The sequence below is a fragment of the Stomoxys calcitrans genome, chromosome 4, assembly GCF_963082655.1.
Source record: "Stomoxys calcitrans chromosome 4, idStoCalc2.1, whole genome shotgun sequence".
NCBI lineage: Eukaryota > Metazoa > Arthropoda > Insecta > Diptera > Muscidae > Stomoxys > Stomoxys calcitrans.
In genome coordinates this window covers 182,448,089-182,466,262 of record NC_081555.1, presented here as the reverse complement: position 1 = coordinate 182,466,262, position 18,174 = coordinate 182,448,089, and the positions used below count along the sequence as shown (strand labels likewise).

Here is an 18,174-nt window from a genome sequence, read left to right as displayed (position 1 = left end):
AACCATTTACAGTGTGAAAATTCAGCGATACGGATAATGAATGTGCATTTTATGAGCTCAACTCTCGAAATTGGCTGCTCGGAATACATATGTGGTACCTATATTCAAATATAGTCCGTTATGGCTCATAAAAACTCACTGTTCTCAATTTCAGAGAATTCAAATAATAAATGCTTCTTCTATAGACCTACGACTTTAATTCCTGAGATCGGTCCATATGGTGGCTTTATCAAGATATAGTCCGATGTATTGCATCGTCGACCATAATCCTATGAACAAAAAAAAGGTCTATACAAAGTTTCTCTATTTTAGAAGACTGTAGTGTGATTTCAACATCCCTTTTTTTTTAAAGCTATTATAAAACGCAACTTGTTCGTGAACCAAGCGATTTTAATTGGATTTCCCCAATGAAAGGGTGATTTTTCAATTTATTTGTGTTTTTTTCTATTGCAACGAATCGCCTAATAACATTTTTGGGCAACCCAATACTGTGTCAAATGAAAACGAAAGAGAAATAGTTATAAAGGTCATATTGGAATTACCCACATATACGTTTGTGTGTGTGCGTGTAAGTACTCATATTGTTTAATTTGTTTTTTTTTTTGCTTTGTTGACGTTCAAGTTAAATTACAGACAGAGTGAGTAGTGAGGAGTGTTGTGCGTGAGAGAGAAACAGAGATATAGAAGTAACAGTAAAGAATTCAAAAAATACCAGGTCCGGTCAAACCAAAAACAACTGTGCAACTATTTCTCTAAGTCAAAGTGCAAAAGTACAACTGAAAAGTTTTGTGCAAGATTTCTTCAAGAAACAGCAAGGTGTCTGCAGTAAGTAAAAGTTTTCATACAACAAGAAATCCGATCCAGGATTGTGCAGTTGGCCATACATGGCCACGGAACTTATTAACTTCGATGGCGTTTTTCTTTTTTCTCTTGGCCATGTTGCCCAATGAAGTCTCTGAAAAATTAGATTACTTTACACGACGATATACGAGAATGCAAACATCTAAACGTCACACACAGTAAGTAAGTAGTAAGTGGTATGAGTTGATAATCAACAACAACAACAACGCTCATTTGCTTCAAGAGGATCATGTCTCAGAAACGGATTGTAAATACTACAAGGATTCCTTTGGAACATTAAAAAAACAAAAATACTAGAAAAACTAAGTGTTGTAGAATTTTGAAGGCGAGAACAAACTTGAAAATACCTACAACGATGTTTAGAATTTTTGCACTGTAAGGTAATTAATTCAATTCCTTTGAGGCAATGAATTTTTTTTTTTAAATATTCTGTCTTAGATTCCATTTTTAATTAATTTCATGCATATTTAGATTTTTTGGAACATCTTTAACATCAATAGACTCACTCAAAAGAATCTTTCTGGCTTCTATTAAAAAAAGGGTTTTGTATTTTACAAATTTCTGAAGACCGTAACTATTGAAAACACATTTTGAAGTTCAGAACGTACTTTTGGTGAAAAATTGTCCACAAAAACTTGTGTTTAAAAGTCGGACTATCCTTCATAGAGTTTTACCCTTAACTCTTAATTAAAAAAATCCGCAAAAGTATTTCTCGCACTATTATTAGTTATATTTGCAAACACTCTCTATATCTAATGTGCCAGGATTACAAAAACATTACAAGAAAGGGGAAAACCCTCTCTCTTTTGGTTTCTTTGCATTGTAATTTTCAAATACATCGATAGACTTGTCCACTATTTTTGCCTATTCTTGTACAACCCTCTATGTTTTGTCTGCCATTTCCACAAAAAGTTAATTCTGTTCCATAGTGCCATTATGTTCAATTTTTATTTGTGATACTCTTGAAGCAGTTAAGCGCTTTGTTCGAATATGTGAGAAAGTATAGAACATTGAAGTAACAATTTTCTAAATATGTTGTTATGTTGTGTGTATGGATATGTGTGTGTGTATGTGCATTAGCATAGATATGAGAGTTTCTGAATTGGGGGACAATTATGTCCTTAAGTGAGTGTCACTCTCGATGAAAGCACTCAATGCGGACAAATTTGTCTTGAGCTATACTAACCATATTTTGAAGGTGAACAATGTACGAGTATGAGAAAAAAATTCACTACGGTAAACACTACTTTAGTTTGACGACATTCATTCACACAATGACTTCAGTTAGAGTAAATATTTGTAAAAGACAAACAAAAACAAAAAAAGAAATGAAAAATTAGTACAAACTAGAAAAAGTCATATTGGGGCTTAAAAAGAAAATGAAAAAAACATAATCATCAGCTGAAATATTTTTTTTTAATTAATTGACATGATTTATTTTTGAAATTCGAAATACACTGAAATGAAGGGACAACGGAAAACTTCATGGAAAATTATTCAAGAAGACTCACATTAAACCAATGTGGAAAGGCAAAAGTCATGCGGTGCCGACTTTATAATACCCTACCACTGCCCTATAGGTACAAAGTGGGAGCTATGTCTGATTCTAAACCAATTTTGATGGACCTCGCCGGATGTTTTCAGATGGGTTATTAAACAATCCACATCACATTTCTAGCAAATATGTTCAAACTGTAATAACTACGGTTCATAAATGACAACATTATTGCCCAACAAGTTACCCAAAATTTGATAATGTGGTATTCGTCGAGAAAAGTGTTGTGCATAATTTTGGAAAAATTTGTCAAAAAATGCTCTTGCAGTGGCTCTGAAAGTGAAAATCGGGCTATATATGTATATGACAACTATATCGAAATCTGAACCGATTTCTATGAAATTCATCTAACATGTCGTGAAGCAAGAGAAAATCCTTCCGGCCATATTCCGAGAGAATCGATTAACAAATGACCATTTGATGGCAATATTACTGCAAATCGGACGAGAATATATATATGAAAGCTATTTCTAAATCCGAACCGATTTCCAAGAAATTCTCCAGTAATGTCGAGAGTCATTAGAAAATCCTTTCTAACCAATTTCGAGAGAAACGGGTAACAAATAACCATTATATGGCATTATTATTGCAAATCGGACGAACATATGTATGGGAGCTATTTCCAAATCTGAACGGATTTTTTTCCAATTTCGATAGGCTTTGTCACTATTCCGAAAAACATGCCCATACCAAATTTGAAGACGATCGGATGAAACGGACTGACGGACAGACAGACATAGCTAAATCAGAAACTGATTCTGAGTCGAATGGGTCTATCTCTCTTTCTTTTGGGTGTTACAAACTAATTCACTAAGTTATAATACCCTGTACCACAGTAGGATATAAAAATTCGGCGAAATTATGAGGCTTCTTAGTTGCAAATGCAAATTTCCTATTGTATTTTACCCATGAACATTTTATTAAGGAACAGTGGAAATATTTCTCTCATTTCAATAAGTGGACCTCCTTTTTATACCCTCCACCATAGGATGGGGGTATACTAATTTCGTCATTCTGTTTGTAACACCACGAAATATGCATCTTAGCCCTATAAAGTATATATATTCTTGATCGTCGTGTCATTTCGAGTCGAACTAGCCATGTCCGTCCGTCTGTTCGTCCGCCCGTCCGTCCGTCTGTCTGTAGAAAGCACGCTAAATTTCCAAGCAGTAAAGCTATGCACTTGAAATTTTGCACAAATACTTTTTATTAGTGTAGGTCGGTTGGAATTGTAAATGGACCAAATCGGTACATGTTTTGATATAGCTGAAATAAACCGATCTTGGGTCTTGACTTCTTCTGACCCTAGAGGCCGCAATTCTTGTCCAATTTGACTGAAATTTGACTGTGATGTCTAAGTACCATTTCCAACAACTGTGGTAAGTATGGTTCAAATCGGTTTATAACCTGATGTAGCTGCCATATAAACCGATCTTGAGTCTTGACTTCTTAAGCCTCTATAGGGCGCAATTCTAATCCGATTTGGCACAGATTTTGTACAACGGCTTCTCCCATGGCCTTCAACATACTAGTGCAATATGGTCTGAATTGATCTATAGCTTGACACAGCTCCCATATAAACCGAGCTCCCGATTTTGCTTCTTGAGCCCCGAATCAGACTATAACTTGATATAGCTCCTCCTCCTCCTCCGTCCATATTTATTATTCTTTGTTTGCCTAAAAAGAGATACTGCGCAAAGAACTCGATAGATGCGATCCATTGTGGAGGGCATATAAGATTCGGCTCGGCCGAACTTGGCACGCTCTTACTTGTTATTGCTCTTATTATCGGCGTGACGCTCAGTGCCGCCTTCTAATAGAGAAGTTTTGAAACTGGATGAAAACCTCATAAACCTTTGTGAGAAACCAACGCACAGTGGGAGAAAATTGAAAAAAAAAATTGTAAATGTAAGCACGGATAGAGATATCTCCTATAAATGAGGAACAGTTAGAGATGGGGTGTTAGTTAGATCGTGCGAACAATTTTAAGGCCGTAGGTTGTGTGGGTGCGTTTTTGTATGCCCCTAAAATTGTTCGCCACGGTTTTTCGAAAATAAATTGGGGTTGCCAAATCTTCGTTAGTGGTCACATTTCCAATTTTTTTGGACAATACTCAAGAATCATTACAAAAATGTTTTCTTGAGGTCTACAATTTCTCGACTTTTTTTGCAATCTCGGTTACATCGAAGCTCTGACCATCTCAAATTTCAAAGAGATAACTCTACTTTTACTGAAATAAGCAAAATCTTAGGTGTGGTGCGTATATTGTGTGGATGTTAAATGACGTATAGATGTGGCCCTATTTAAGCCTTTCTTCATTTTTGACTTATTGAACCTTTAGAAACCTCATCCACTTGAGCACAATCCACCTATCTGAACTTTGTTCATGTCTTCGAATACAATTATACAATATAGGTACAATTTGCCAAATTTGGAGTGGCCAAACACTAGCATAGAACTTCTAAAAGGAGTCTAAGGAATTGTTAAGTTATCTATAACAAACATTTGAAATTATTATTAGATAGTCCGGCGTGGGATTTTATTAATACAAACTTTGACAGCAAGACAGCGTCTGTGAGTATTGGGTTTTGTAGTCTGTGTAACTTCGAAAAGAAGCAATTACTAACAACCGATAACATGTAAAACCTAACCTGTCTTATTGAGCTGACATATGATTGGACATAGGATTAACCTAAAAAAATAAAAATATGCATACGGATAGGGTGTTCCCAAATCATTATTTGATTGAAAAATAAAATACATACTTTGGTAAAGCACCATTGCCTTTGCTAAAAAAACAGTAAAAAATTGCAAATTTTGCCACTAAGGAACAGGGGCAAACTTCTCACATATCAATGAGTGCAGTCTTATTCAAGTTTAAGCTCAATGATAAGGGGCCTCCTTTTTATAGTCGAGTCCGAACGGCGTGCCGCAGTGCGACACCTCTTTGGAGAGAAGTTTAACATGGCATATTACCTCACAAATGTTGCCAGCATTAGGAGGGGAAAACCACCGTGGTAAATGATCCAACGTCTCATCATGTTCCCCATATGCCCTACACATGCTATCAATTGTGGCACCTATTTTGCAAAAGGTATACGGAAAGCTATACTGAACTTCTTTTTACTTCCTTACAGTAATAGCCTTGTCCTTTCACAATTCGGATCTCGCTATAGGATTTTCGTCGTCCTATAGGCCATTTCGCTGTTGCATAGTGTTCGTCGCCCACGCCCTTATCTCGGACTGCGTCGATCCGAAAGGCTTCCAGTTAACTAACTTTATTGACGGCTTTCCTTAGGCCTACACTACCAAGCCGTTGGCTCTTTCATTCCCTTTCTCTCCGCTATGGCCCGGAACCCAAACAATGTGGATCATACCATGCTCAGAGAAGGCGTTAATCTCCTTCGTACATTCTAAGACGGTTCGTGACCTTAACGGTTTGATTGCTATTTTTCATTGTGTTTCGAAACCCAATCTTAGCCACGTGGCTAACCTATGTTGGTTGCAAGGATATTTTCAATTGGTATTTAAAGCCCCTAAAATCCCTCTTTTCAAGTGTACACACTCCAGTTGCCACATTTATTTACAGATTTCCAGCTGACGATTTGGTTTTTAAGACGAAAAACAAATTTAATTGAGAAAAAGTACGAATTGTAAAAGAAAGAAAGAAATGAAAAAAAAGAACAAAGGAAACATTGAACGCCAACAAAGTTTTAGCTAAGTTATATTTGGAGTAAATATGACTAAGTACATGTATGTTTTGTTTTGTACGTGTGTGCGTGTTTTTATATTCATTTCATATATGTATGTAAAGTTGTTAAACATGTAACTAAATTATTAGTCTGTGTTTGTGTACATCAAAAGGGAGGTTATATTCAATCCATAAAAAGTAGGTCATTTTACCTGAATGCTGGTGATCGTCATCGGCCGTATAACGGCGACTATGAATGCTCTTGTCACGGCTGAAAGGACAAAAAATAAATGCAATAAAATATTGAATTAGTTTGGCAGATGTGTTCTGAACGAAGTGGCGGTATGGAAAACACGCCATAAATTCACAATAGCTTATGACAGATTTGGTTCAATTCATGAGATAGTATGTATCATTAATTTGATTTCATATAAATTTTATTTTATTTCTAGTTAAATAATTTTAAACCTGTTAAGCTTCAAAGCTTTACAACTCGATAAATAACCAAAAAGTAGTGAATAGCCAAGTATGAAAAAAAAAAATATTTGCAAATCTACAAAATCTGTTGAATAACATTTGAATTTGGCCAAAGATGAAGACATATACAATTTTTTTTCCCGGAAACTGGATGCCAATTGCTGATAAAGCTTATGAGCAACTTTTCTGCATAACCTAAAATTTTTTCAAAATCAAAAACTGTCAAAATTCTTCTGCTACTGTGAAATTGGTAAGGATACCTGAAATTATTGTTTGTTTTTTAATTTTGTTCGCTAATGAATTTTGCTGAATTTTGCACTGATTGTCAACACACTATTTAATAGTTGTTAAATATTTCGAAAAATAAATTTTGACCCATTTTTACGAAGTATTATCTACATTATGCTTCAGTGATGTCGCTTATTTCTTCATCGAACTCAATTAAAATCGATTGAAAGTCCGTTTTTGATGGAAAAGATGTCCGCGGTAAAAAGATATTTTTGTAGAATTTTTTAAAAAATGTAACAGTGCTTGCTGTGGCTCTAGGAGGGAAAATCGGGCGATATATATACATACACATATATATATATATGAGAGCGAGAGTCAAAAGAAAATCTTTCCTGCAAGATTTCGAGAGAATCGGTTTACAAATGACCATTTTATTGCATTATTACTGCAAATCGGATGAACATATATATTGGAGCTCTAACCAGACTTCGTCGCTAGGCCGAAAAAGGCGGCCATACCAAATTTGAAGACGATCGGATGAAAACTGCGACCTGTGATTTGTACATAAATTAACATGGACAGACGGACGGACAGACAGACAGACGGACATAGCTAAATCGAATCAGAAAGTGATTCTGAGTCGATCGGTATACTTATCAATGGGTCTGTCTCTGTTCCTTTTGGGTGTTGCAAACAAATTCACTAAGTTATAATACCCAGTACCACAGTAGTGGTGCTCCCAGTAGTGGCCCCCATATAGACCGATACGCCGATCTAAGGTCTTAGGCCCATAAAAGCCACATTTATTAACCGATTTTGCCAAAATTTGGGACAGTAAATTGTATGGGTCCTTCTACATCCTGCTTCAATTTGGCTCAGATCGGTTCCGATTTGGGTATAGATGCCATATAGACCGATCTCTCGATTTAAAGGTTTTGGGGCCCGAAATTTGTGATAGTAAGTTGCATAAGGCTCTTCGACATATTTTTGCAATTTGACCCAGATCAGTTCAGATTTGGATATAGCTGCAATATAGACCGATTTCTCAATTTATGGTTTTGGGCCCATAAAAGGCGCTTTTATTGTCCGATGTCGCCGAAATTTGGCAAAAATTGTTGTTTTACAGCCATCGACATCCTGGCCCAGATTTGGATAGTGCTGTCATATGGACCGATCTCTCGATTTAAAGTAGAAAAAAGTCGATTTCGAAATTTGACACAGTGTTTTATGTTAGGCTTTTCGACTCTCGTGTACTATATGGTTCAGATCGATCTATATTTGGATATAGCTACCAAAAACACCAATATTTTGTTCTACAAAATTGAACAATGACTTGTACTTATTAGACCAATCAATGTCTGTGCCGATTTTGGTATAAATCGGACCATATTTCGATATAGCTGCTATGGGGGCATAAATTATGAATTTTTCACAGGATTTTGGCAAAAGTTGATTTGTATATATATCCGAGGTGGTGGGTATTCAAAGTTTAGAATTAATCATTTTGGGCTCGGACCCCCCCCCCCCCCCTGGCTACATCCCTGATGGCAGCTATATCAAAACATGGACCGATATCGCCCATTTACAATCCCAACCGACCTACACTAATAGGAATTATTTGTGCAAAATTTCAAGCGGCTAGCTTTACTCCTTCGAAAGTTAGCGCGATATCTGACAAGGTCAAATACTTAGGAGTGTTCTAGGATAGGAAACTTAATTGGAAGTGCCACATTTAGGAGAGTACTGAAAAGGCTCACAGGTGTTGGACACTTTGTAGACGGGCCGTGGGCTTGAAATGTGGCTTGAATCCGAGGTAAGTCTATTGGCTCTACAGGAGCGTGATTAGATTAAATTTTCTTACGTTCCAGTAGTTTGGTGAATTGTAATGAAGAAAAAGTCCAATGGGAGAATAGATAGAGGAAAGAGCAGGCCATACCATCCCGGTATAATAAAGGCGACGATAGGAAACCCAGATGGATTAAAAGAAGTTTCTAATCGAATACCTGAGATGACTTTTGAGGTCGAGTGCGAGACACTGCTACCAGCCATCTGGAAGATCATGCTATACAGATGGATCAAAGCTAGAAGACAGAGTGGGCCTAGGGTCTACATTGGGAACACAATAACTGAGATGTGTTTTCGACTGCTTGACTATAAAACGATCCTGCAGGCAGAGATCGGGGCGATCACGGAATGAGTGAAGTGGTGTGATGTTCAAGCGAGGACGTCGAGTGTCTGTGAGTGTAAGAAAAAGATTAACGTCTTCTTTGAGGATGGCACAATCCGCATAGTTTGGGTGTCGAGTCTAACGGAGAAAGGGGGATTGAAAGAGCAGACGATTTGGCAGTGAAGGGTGGAGGACTTCTGTCAATAAACTTGGTTAACCCGAAGCCTTTCGGCTCGACGCAGTCCGAGTTAAGGGGGTGGTCGACGAAACAGATCTGAGTTCTAATGTACTCAATGTTGACTCCCAGACACACTCTGTATCTCTCTGGATCAAACATAAAGGCCCATAAGGGCACACATAAACAACCAGATGAGAATATCGCGGTTTCGTTTATCTAAATCTGTTCAGCAGCCGATACGAAACGTTTTCCTTTCCATCCAGGTTTCCTTTCGTTGCTTTGATTATATCGCGATGGAATGACCTGCTCCTATCCTTTAGCAGTGGCTGCCATATAGTTAGTCGGAAACCTGGACTTGTCTCCAGTGCCCTTGTGGGCTTGGCCCTTATCGCCCCGCCTTTGCTAACGCAACATGTTTTCTGAACCTGTTATATTGTCCCATTGCTTATGATGCTTTTATATATTTTATTTTTTGAGACTATTGGGCCCCAAACTGCGTCGTTTTCTAGATTGGTTCATTAATAGTTGGCCGATTCGATATCTTTTAAATTGAGCCAACCAGCCAGTGTACGTTGTTAACCGAATCCTTGGTTGTGGTACCTACAATGATTTATTTCTGCTTGAATTTAGACATTGTCAATGAGAATTTTATGGGCCCAAGACTTTAAAATTGGAGGCCGGTCTGATGGTAGGCACGGTTATCGGCGAACATTATATGGTTGTGATTGTGGAAGTTATTCAGGTTATAGCTTTTTGAATTAAGCCTTGTAGCGTATAGCGTGTTTTTAACATGTAAACAGACGGATTGATGGATATATAAGAATTTTCAGTGATCTAGTATGTATACTTTAAAGGGTTTGAAAATTATAATTCGGTGTGTTACAAATTGTTGAAGTCGTTCAAAGTAGGATTTTTTTATTTTTTTTTTTATACCCTCCACCATAGGATGGGGGTATACTAATTTCGTCATTCTGTTTGTAACACCTCGAAATATGTGTCCGAGACCCCGTAGTTTATATATTCTTGATCATCATGTCATTTCAAGTCGATTTAGCCATGTCCGTCCGTCCGTCCGTCCATCTGTCTGTCGAAAGCACGCTAACTTTCGAATGAGTAAAGCTAGCCGCTTGAAATTTTGCAACAAATATTTTAATAAATATACTTTTTTACTAGTGTAGGTCAGTTGAGATTGTAAATGGGCCAAATCGCTTCTTGTTTTTGATATAGCTGCCATATAAACCGATCTTGGCTCTTGATTTCTTGAGCCTCTAGAGGGCGCATTTCTCGTCCGATTTGACTGAAAATTTGCACGTTGTGTTTTGTTATCACTTCCAACAAATGTATTAAGTATGGCGCAAATCGGTCCATTACATGATATAACTGCCATATAAACCGATCTTGGACCTTGACTTCTCAAGCCTCTAGAGGGCGCAATTCTCTTCCGATTGGAATGAAATTTTGCACGACGTGTTTTGCAATGATATCCAACAACTGTGCCAGGTATGGTTCAAATCGGTCCATAACCTGATATAGCTGTCATATATAAACAGATCTGGGGATTTGACTTCTTGAGTCTCTAGAGGGCGCAATTCTTATCCGATTTGAATGAATTTTTGCACGAAGTAAATATTTTGTTATGATATCCAACAACTGCGCCAAGTATGGTTCAAATCGGTTCATAACCTGATATAGCTGTCATATATAAACAGATCTGGGGACTTGACTTCTTGAGCTTCTAGAGGGCGCAACTCCTATCTGATTTGCATGACGTTTTTTATTTTTTCTTTCAACAACTGTGTCAAATAAGGTTTAAATCGGTTCATAACCTGATATAGCTGCCATATAAACCGATCTGGGATTTTGACTTCTTGATCCTCTAGAGGTCGCAATTATCATCCGATTTGCCTGAAATTTTGTACGAGGGATCCTCTCTTGACCATCAACATACGTGTTTATTATGGTCTGAATCGGTCTATAGCCCGATACAGCTCCCATATAAATCGATCTCTCTATTTTACTTCTTGAGCCCCCAAAGGGCGCAATTCTTATTCGAATCGGCTGACATTTTACACAGGTCTGCAACATATAAATTGTGGTCCAAACCGGACCCTATCTTGATATCGCTCTCATAGCAGAGCAAATCTTTTCTTATATCCTTTTTTGTCTAAGAAGAGATGCCGGGAAAAGAACTCGACAAATGCGACCCATGGTGGAGGGTATATAAGATTCGGCACGGCCGAACTTAGCACGCTTTTACTTGTTTTTCTTGTTATTAGAAAACAACTATGGACGTGGTGGCGTATGAAATACTAAAAAAATCATACGCTTCGTAGTACCTTAAGAGGTATTGAATCAAATTCATCACCGATAGCCAAATATATAATTTTTTATGATTTTATAAGTTATTGATAATGAGAATTAATGGATCAATTGACAGTACTTACGTGAAACCTGATTGATTTTCGTAGACATTCAATTTATTTGAACCATCCTGGGAGATCTCCTCCACCGACTGATGATTTGGGGCAGTGGCAGGCGGTCCACCATAAGTCTTTGCCATTGGCTTCTTCGTGTAAGGTGGATCGTACTTGAGAGTGGTAGTCTTGCGCCTGTAGTCACGTTCGTGTTCAATGCATCCAACGACATACACCGAATTGCACAGTGGTCACAGTGTTCACAGTGGCAATAGTGGTAGTGGGGTTTTGTTTTTATTTATTAAGTTGAATTATTCGATTTATGATTTCAGTTTTGGTTTTTGAGGTTTTCAAAATACGGGTAAATATTGCATTTGGATAGAATCGTATTGGATTGGATTTTGAATATGATGGAGGGGGGGGGGTTTGGTCGATTGGTTGTTTGATTAGTTATTTAGTTATTGATTTATGGTCATGATAGATAGATAGATAGTTAGATAGACAGACAGATAGATAGATAGAGAGCGAGATAGATAGACAGAGATTGGCAATTTTTCAGTAAGAGTGGTTGGTTGATTGATTTGTTTGTTTGTTATTGTTGTTGTAGTTGTTGTTACCATACGAGATAGATGATGATTATGGGAATGGTTGTTGTTATTGGCGTTGTTATTGTTGTTGATTTGTTTTAATTGTTATTGTTGTTGTTGTTGTTGCAGTATTTGTTTGTTATCGATATGTAGATGTTGATGTTGATTGCATTATTACCGGTTTTATCATTACGGGTTTGATTTATATTTGAGCAATTTTTAATTAGTTTTTCATTTTCATTTTCAGTTTTGCGAAAACGAAAATGTGCACGTACATACATACAGGCACACACACACATTGTGGAGACGAGGTTATAAAGCACGATACGCAGCAATGACGCATGTATGTATGTTCGTTGTAGGTGCATTTGGATTTTGTTTTTTTTTTCGAATAGATGAGGCCATGATGTTGGATGACGTTTCGAAACAGTTTCGTTTCGTTTATGTTTGTTTCCGTTTTGGGGTTTCGTTTGGAATTTTCACATTTTATTTATATATTTTTTTTGGTTTTTTTATTTTTGGTGTGGAATGGAGAGAAACAATTTGGAATAGTATGGAATAGTAATAAAAAAACATGTGATTGATTAATAATATGTTAAGAGGGTATTGCAATGTCATCTTTTGTATGCTATAAAACCGATTCTTTGAACAAAAAGTAAGATCAAATTTGAAAACCCAAGACAAACTAAAAAATTGTAACAAACAACCAATAGCAATCGAACAGAAGGGAAAGTGAAATGAATAGAACCCAATTGAATTGAATAGCATTTTTATGTGGTAACAGGTAAGGTAACATTGGGGGGTGAATAGATTTCAAAGGTACTCAATTGCTTTATTCATAAGAGATTATTTAGCAAAGGCCTTCTCTACTCTCCGACAACTGGAACAAAAGTCATATATACTATTTTTAGTTATATTTATTGTAAACTTGGGAAATATAAAAAAAATGTGTGTTCAAAAGAAATGTACCTAACGAAAGTTTAGTTAACATAATTCAGAGACTTCTTAAGCTACGTTCAGATTAATCAAATATTTGATCCTAATTTTTTGTTATTTTTGCCCAAAATATGTCAATCGTACAAAGAAACACAAATTTTACATGCAATTGATTGGTTAGCGCCATTTAAATTGTTTTTAGACAAATAAAATGAGTCAAATAAATGTGTCTAGTGTGAATATAAAATCAAGAATGTACGATTGACGTATTTTGAGTAAAAATAACAAAACAAGATGGATTAAATATTTGAATAATCTGAACGTACCTTTACAATGTGAGCTTCTTTTTTGCCCTCTAAAAAATGAATAATTATTTAAAAATTTTTGACAAGTTCTTGAAAATTTGGACTCAAGTTCACCAATTGGTTGATATTGAAATAATTTGTTTTTTTTTTTTTTTTTTTTTAATTAAAAATTTTAAGTAAACAAAGTTAAAATTTTCAATTGAGATCAAATGTTGCTCAACTTACAGCGTAAATAGCACAAAGTTTATGTTGGGCCAACGCTATCTTGATGAGGCTTAGTTTAATATTTCGACATGGGAAAAGGCCTGGTTAAAATTTGGATACCTACCACTCTACATCAAAATATGGTCCAGTCCAAGAACAAGAAATAAATATATATTTCAGCGAAATTTGGGACCAAGATTTTTAATCTGTACAAAGTTTCACCCCATTAGTTTATTTTTTTACCCACCACCATAGGTTGGGGGATTTATTAATCCAGCTATTTCCTTTGTAACACCTCCAAATATTGTACTGCGACTCCAAAAAGTATTATATTCTTGATCGTCATGACATTCTAAATCGATATAGCCATGTCCTTCGATCAGTGAAACTCACGATAGCGGTAGAACGCATAAAATTAGCCGCTTGAAATTTTGCACAGATATTTCTTGTCATCTGTGCATTGGGGTTAGCAAATGGGCCACATTGGTTCAGATTTGTAAATAGTTCCAATATAAACCCATCTCCTTATTTGCTTTCTTTAGCCTCTTGAATTGTTATCCGATTTGGCTGAAATTTTGCACGAAGTGTTTTGTTATGATTTTCAACAACTGTGCAACTACGGTCTAAATCGATTATCGAAATCGGTTTTTAACTTGATATAGCTCCCATATTAACCAGATTAATCAGAATAATCTTCAGATTTGAAATTTTGAGCCTCTTAAAAGCTGCAAATGTTATTGGGCTGAAATTTTGCAGGTAGAGTTTCATTACGACTTCCATCAATCGTACCAAATATGGTCTATATAGGTTTATCATTTTAATTTTTGTCTGATTTGGTAGAAATTTGGTATGTAGTATGGTATGTAGGGGAATCCATAGTGGTGGGTTCCCAAAATACGGTCTGGACGAATTTAGCACTTTTTATACCCTACACTACTACTGTGGTACAGGGTATTTTAACTTAGTGAATTAGTTTGTAACAACAAAGGAAGAGAGATAGACACATTGATAAGTATACCGATAGACTCAGAATCGTTTTCTGATTCGATTTAGCTATGTTCGTCTGTCCATGTTAATTTGTGTACAAACTACAGGTGGTAATTTTTATCCGATCGTCTTCAAATTCGGCCTAGAGACGAAGCCTATTGTAATTGGAAAAACTCGGTTCAGATTTGGATATGGCCCCCATATATATGTTTGTCCGATTTGCAGTAATAGTGCAATAAAATGGTCATTTGTTACACGATACTCTTGAAATTGCACAGGAAGGCCTTTCCCCTTGACTCTCAACATTACTGGCTATTCTCATGGATATCGGTTCAGATTTGGATATAGCTGACATATCGCCCGATTTTCACTTATAGAGTCACAGCAAGCGCATTTATTGACCCATCTAGCTAAAAACTTTGCAAAACGCTTTCCTCGATGACCGTCACAGTATCTGAGAAGTTCGCTGAAATAGGTTCAGATTTAGGTATAGCTCCCAAACATATGTTCGTCAGATTTTCAGAAATATTGCAAGAAAGTGCTAATTTTTAACCGATTCTCTCGAAATTTTGCAGGAAGGATTTTCTGATGACTTTCGATATTACTAGTGAATTTCATAGAAATCGACCCAGTTTTAGATATAGTTGTCATGTATGTATATCGACAGATTTTCAACCCAAGAGCCACTGCAAGCGCATTGTTTGACCAATCTTGCCAATGCGCTTGATCCAAATCGGTTAATAAATTGATATTGTTTCCATATAAACCTATTCCCGAGTTTGACTTCAAGAGCCCCTAGATGCATCAATTTTCAAGCAATTTAGCTGAAATTTCGCACAAGGATTTGCGCTATGAGTTCTTTTTATCAACTTATATAGCTCCCATATGAACTAATTCTCGGATTTGTCTTCTTGAACCCCTGGAGGCTAAAAATTTCATCTGATTTGGCTAAAACTTGGACCTGTTGATTCTGTTCTGACTTTTGATTCGAATCGACCGATAAACTGATATAACCCCCATATAAACCTATCCCTGGAATTGGCTTCTTGAAGCCCTAGAAGCCTCAATTTGGTACAAAAACTTCTGACTTCCAGCATCTGTGCCGAGTATGGTCTGAATCGAGCTATATACTTATATAGGCCCCTTAAAATACCGATTCGCTGACATGAATTCTTCAAATTATAGGAGTCGTAATCAATTCCCGATTTAATTGTTACAAACTATTGGAGACACAAAACGGAGTTAATAAAGGGAAATTTTATGCGGTTGATTCGCGTCCGGCCGAAATAAGAACGTTTCGACATGCTATTCCTTGCCTTGATATTTCAAGCTCAAAATTAACATTGTTAAAGAACCATATTGGTTTGAAAGAAATTTTCATATTTTCGGTATATTATAAATGACATCGATCATGTACCACCACTGTGGTACAGGGTGTTATAGATTTGTTCATTTGTTTGCAACGCCAAGAAGGAGAAGAGATAGACCCATTGATAAGTATACCGATCGACTCAGAATCACTTTCTGATTCGATTTAGCCATGTCCGTCTGTGAGTCCATGTTTCCTTGTAATCAAAGTGCAGGTCGTGATTGTTGTTCGATTGTCACGAAATTTTGCACATATCACTTTTTTGGCCCAAGGACAAACGCTATTGATTTTGAAAAACATCGGTTTAGATTTAGATATAGCTCCCATATATATCTTTCATCCGATATGTTTTTTAAGGCTGTAGAAGCCACAATTTTCGTCCAATCTTTACAAAATTTGGCTTTGGGTATTTTATTTGAGGTCTACATATGCGTGCGAAATTTCTTAAAAATCGGTTCAGATTTAGATATAGCTCCCATATATATCTTTTATCCGATAAAGACTTTTGAGGCTGTTGAAGCCACAGTTTTAGTTCGATCTTAAATTAACGTCCGGTTTTATTTGACGTCCTAATATGTGTGGAAAATTTCATGAAAATCGGTCCAGATTTAGATATAGCTCCCATATATATCTTTCATCCGATATGGACTTTTGAGGCTGTAGAAGCCACAGTTTTAATCCGATCTTTAAAATATTTTGCGCGAGGTGTTTTTTTTTGACGTCCTAATATGAGTGGAAAATTTCATAAAGATCGGTTTAGATTTAGATATAGCTCCCATATATATGCATCCCCCAATTTGCACTTAAATGACCGTAGTAGCTTAAATTTTCAACCGATCTGCACAACATTTGGCGCGGACTGATTTGTTACTGCTCTTAGCATATTTCATCAAAATCGGTTCAGATTTAGATAAAGATCCGATATATATCTTTCATCCGATTTGAACTATTAAGGCTGTAGAAGCCACAATTTTGGTCCGATCTTCACCAAATTTGGTGTGGAGTCGTTTTTGTAAAGTCTCAATTTAAGTGTAAAATTTCATAAAAACCGGTTCAGATTTAGATATAGCTCCCATATATATATTTTATCCGATTTGGCCTTTTAAAGCCGTAGAATTCACAATTTTGGTTCGATCTTTCCAAAATTTTGCATGAGGTGCTTTATTCGACGTCTTCATATGTGTGCAAAATTTCATAAAAATCGGTTTATATTTATATATAGCTCCCTTACATATCGTTCATCCGATATGGCCTTTTAGGGCTGTATAATGCACAATTTTCGTCCGATTTTGCAGGAGACGTTTAAATTGACGTTCCAATACATGCGAAAAATTTCATTAAAATCCGTCCTGATTTAGATATAGTTTCAATGTGTATATTTCATCCGATATGGACTTTTAAGGCAGTAAAATCCACAACTTTGGTCACATCTCTGCAATATAGGGCGTGAGATGTTCTATTTCATGTCCCTCACATATAATCTTTTAACCGATATGGTCTTTTAAAGATGTGGAAATCCACATATTTTGTCCTATGGTAGGAAAATCTTAAAAGGTTCTAAATTGCTATTTCAATTGGTATTCAAATTTAAGTCTGACTAGATGTCGAGAGAGGTTTTACATATAAAAAGTACTACATGCACTAGGTGGTGTAAGGTATTATATAGTCGGCACCGCCCGACTTTTGCCTTTCCTAACTGGTTTTATCATTTGCAAATGCTTTTTCCACAAAGTATTAATATCTTGTCTTTTTTTATATATGTCCAGGAATAGTAAATAGTAAGGTACCAAACCTTATTCATACAAATCATTCATTTGACAGCTTAAATGAAGTTTGACAGTACGAGTACATTTCAAATGAACACAAAATTTTCAAATAAAAAAAAAAAACAGTATATGTAAATAATATACAATTGGCAAATATTTAACTTATTTACTTACAAATATTACAGAGTATGCTCCATTTAGAGTTGTTGCTGTTGTCAGAGTAGAGAAGGCCAAAATTCGATGCAAGTAGTTGCAGTAGATAGGGTTCGTACAAACCGTTAAAGCGCGAAAACAGTGCATATATCAGTGTTACCTTGCCTCAAGCTGTAAATTAGCGAATGTTGTTGTGGGTGCGATGTTCGATGTTTGATGTTCGATGTTGATGGTGTTGTGTTTTGTTTTGTTTTTCTTTCGTGTTAGTTTAGTATTTTGTTGTGGTAGTGGTGGCA

The 18,174-nt window shown here is 36.2% G+C and overlaps 1 protein-coding gene across 12 annotated transcripts in view; it reads right to left on the bottom strand.

Moving 5' to 3' along the window:
• LOC106095872 (disintegrin and metalloproteinase domain-containing protein 9) overlaps positions 1–18,174 on the bottom strand; it is a 470,496-nt gene that overhangs the window by 34,265 nt on the left and 418,057 nt on the right. For all 12 annotated transcript variants that reach the window (XR_001222811.2, XM_013263281.2, XM_013263282.2 and 9 more), the window contains exons 19-20: positions 11,602–11,766; positions 6,320–6,378 (exon numbers count right to left, since the gene is read on the bottom strand). Coding sequence is in view for 11 of the 12 variants with exons in the window: in XM_013263281.2 (XP_013118735.1) it covers positions 6,320–6,378; positions 11,602–11,766 (224 nt within the window). In the remaining variant the exon portion in view is untranslated. The remainder of the gene's footprint in view (positions 1–6,319; positions 6,379–11,601; positions 11,767–18,174) is intronic.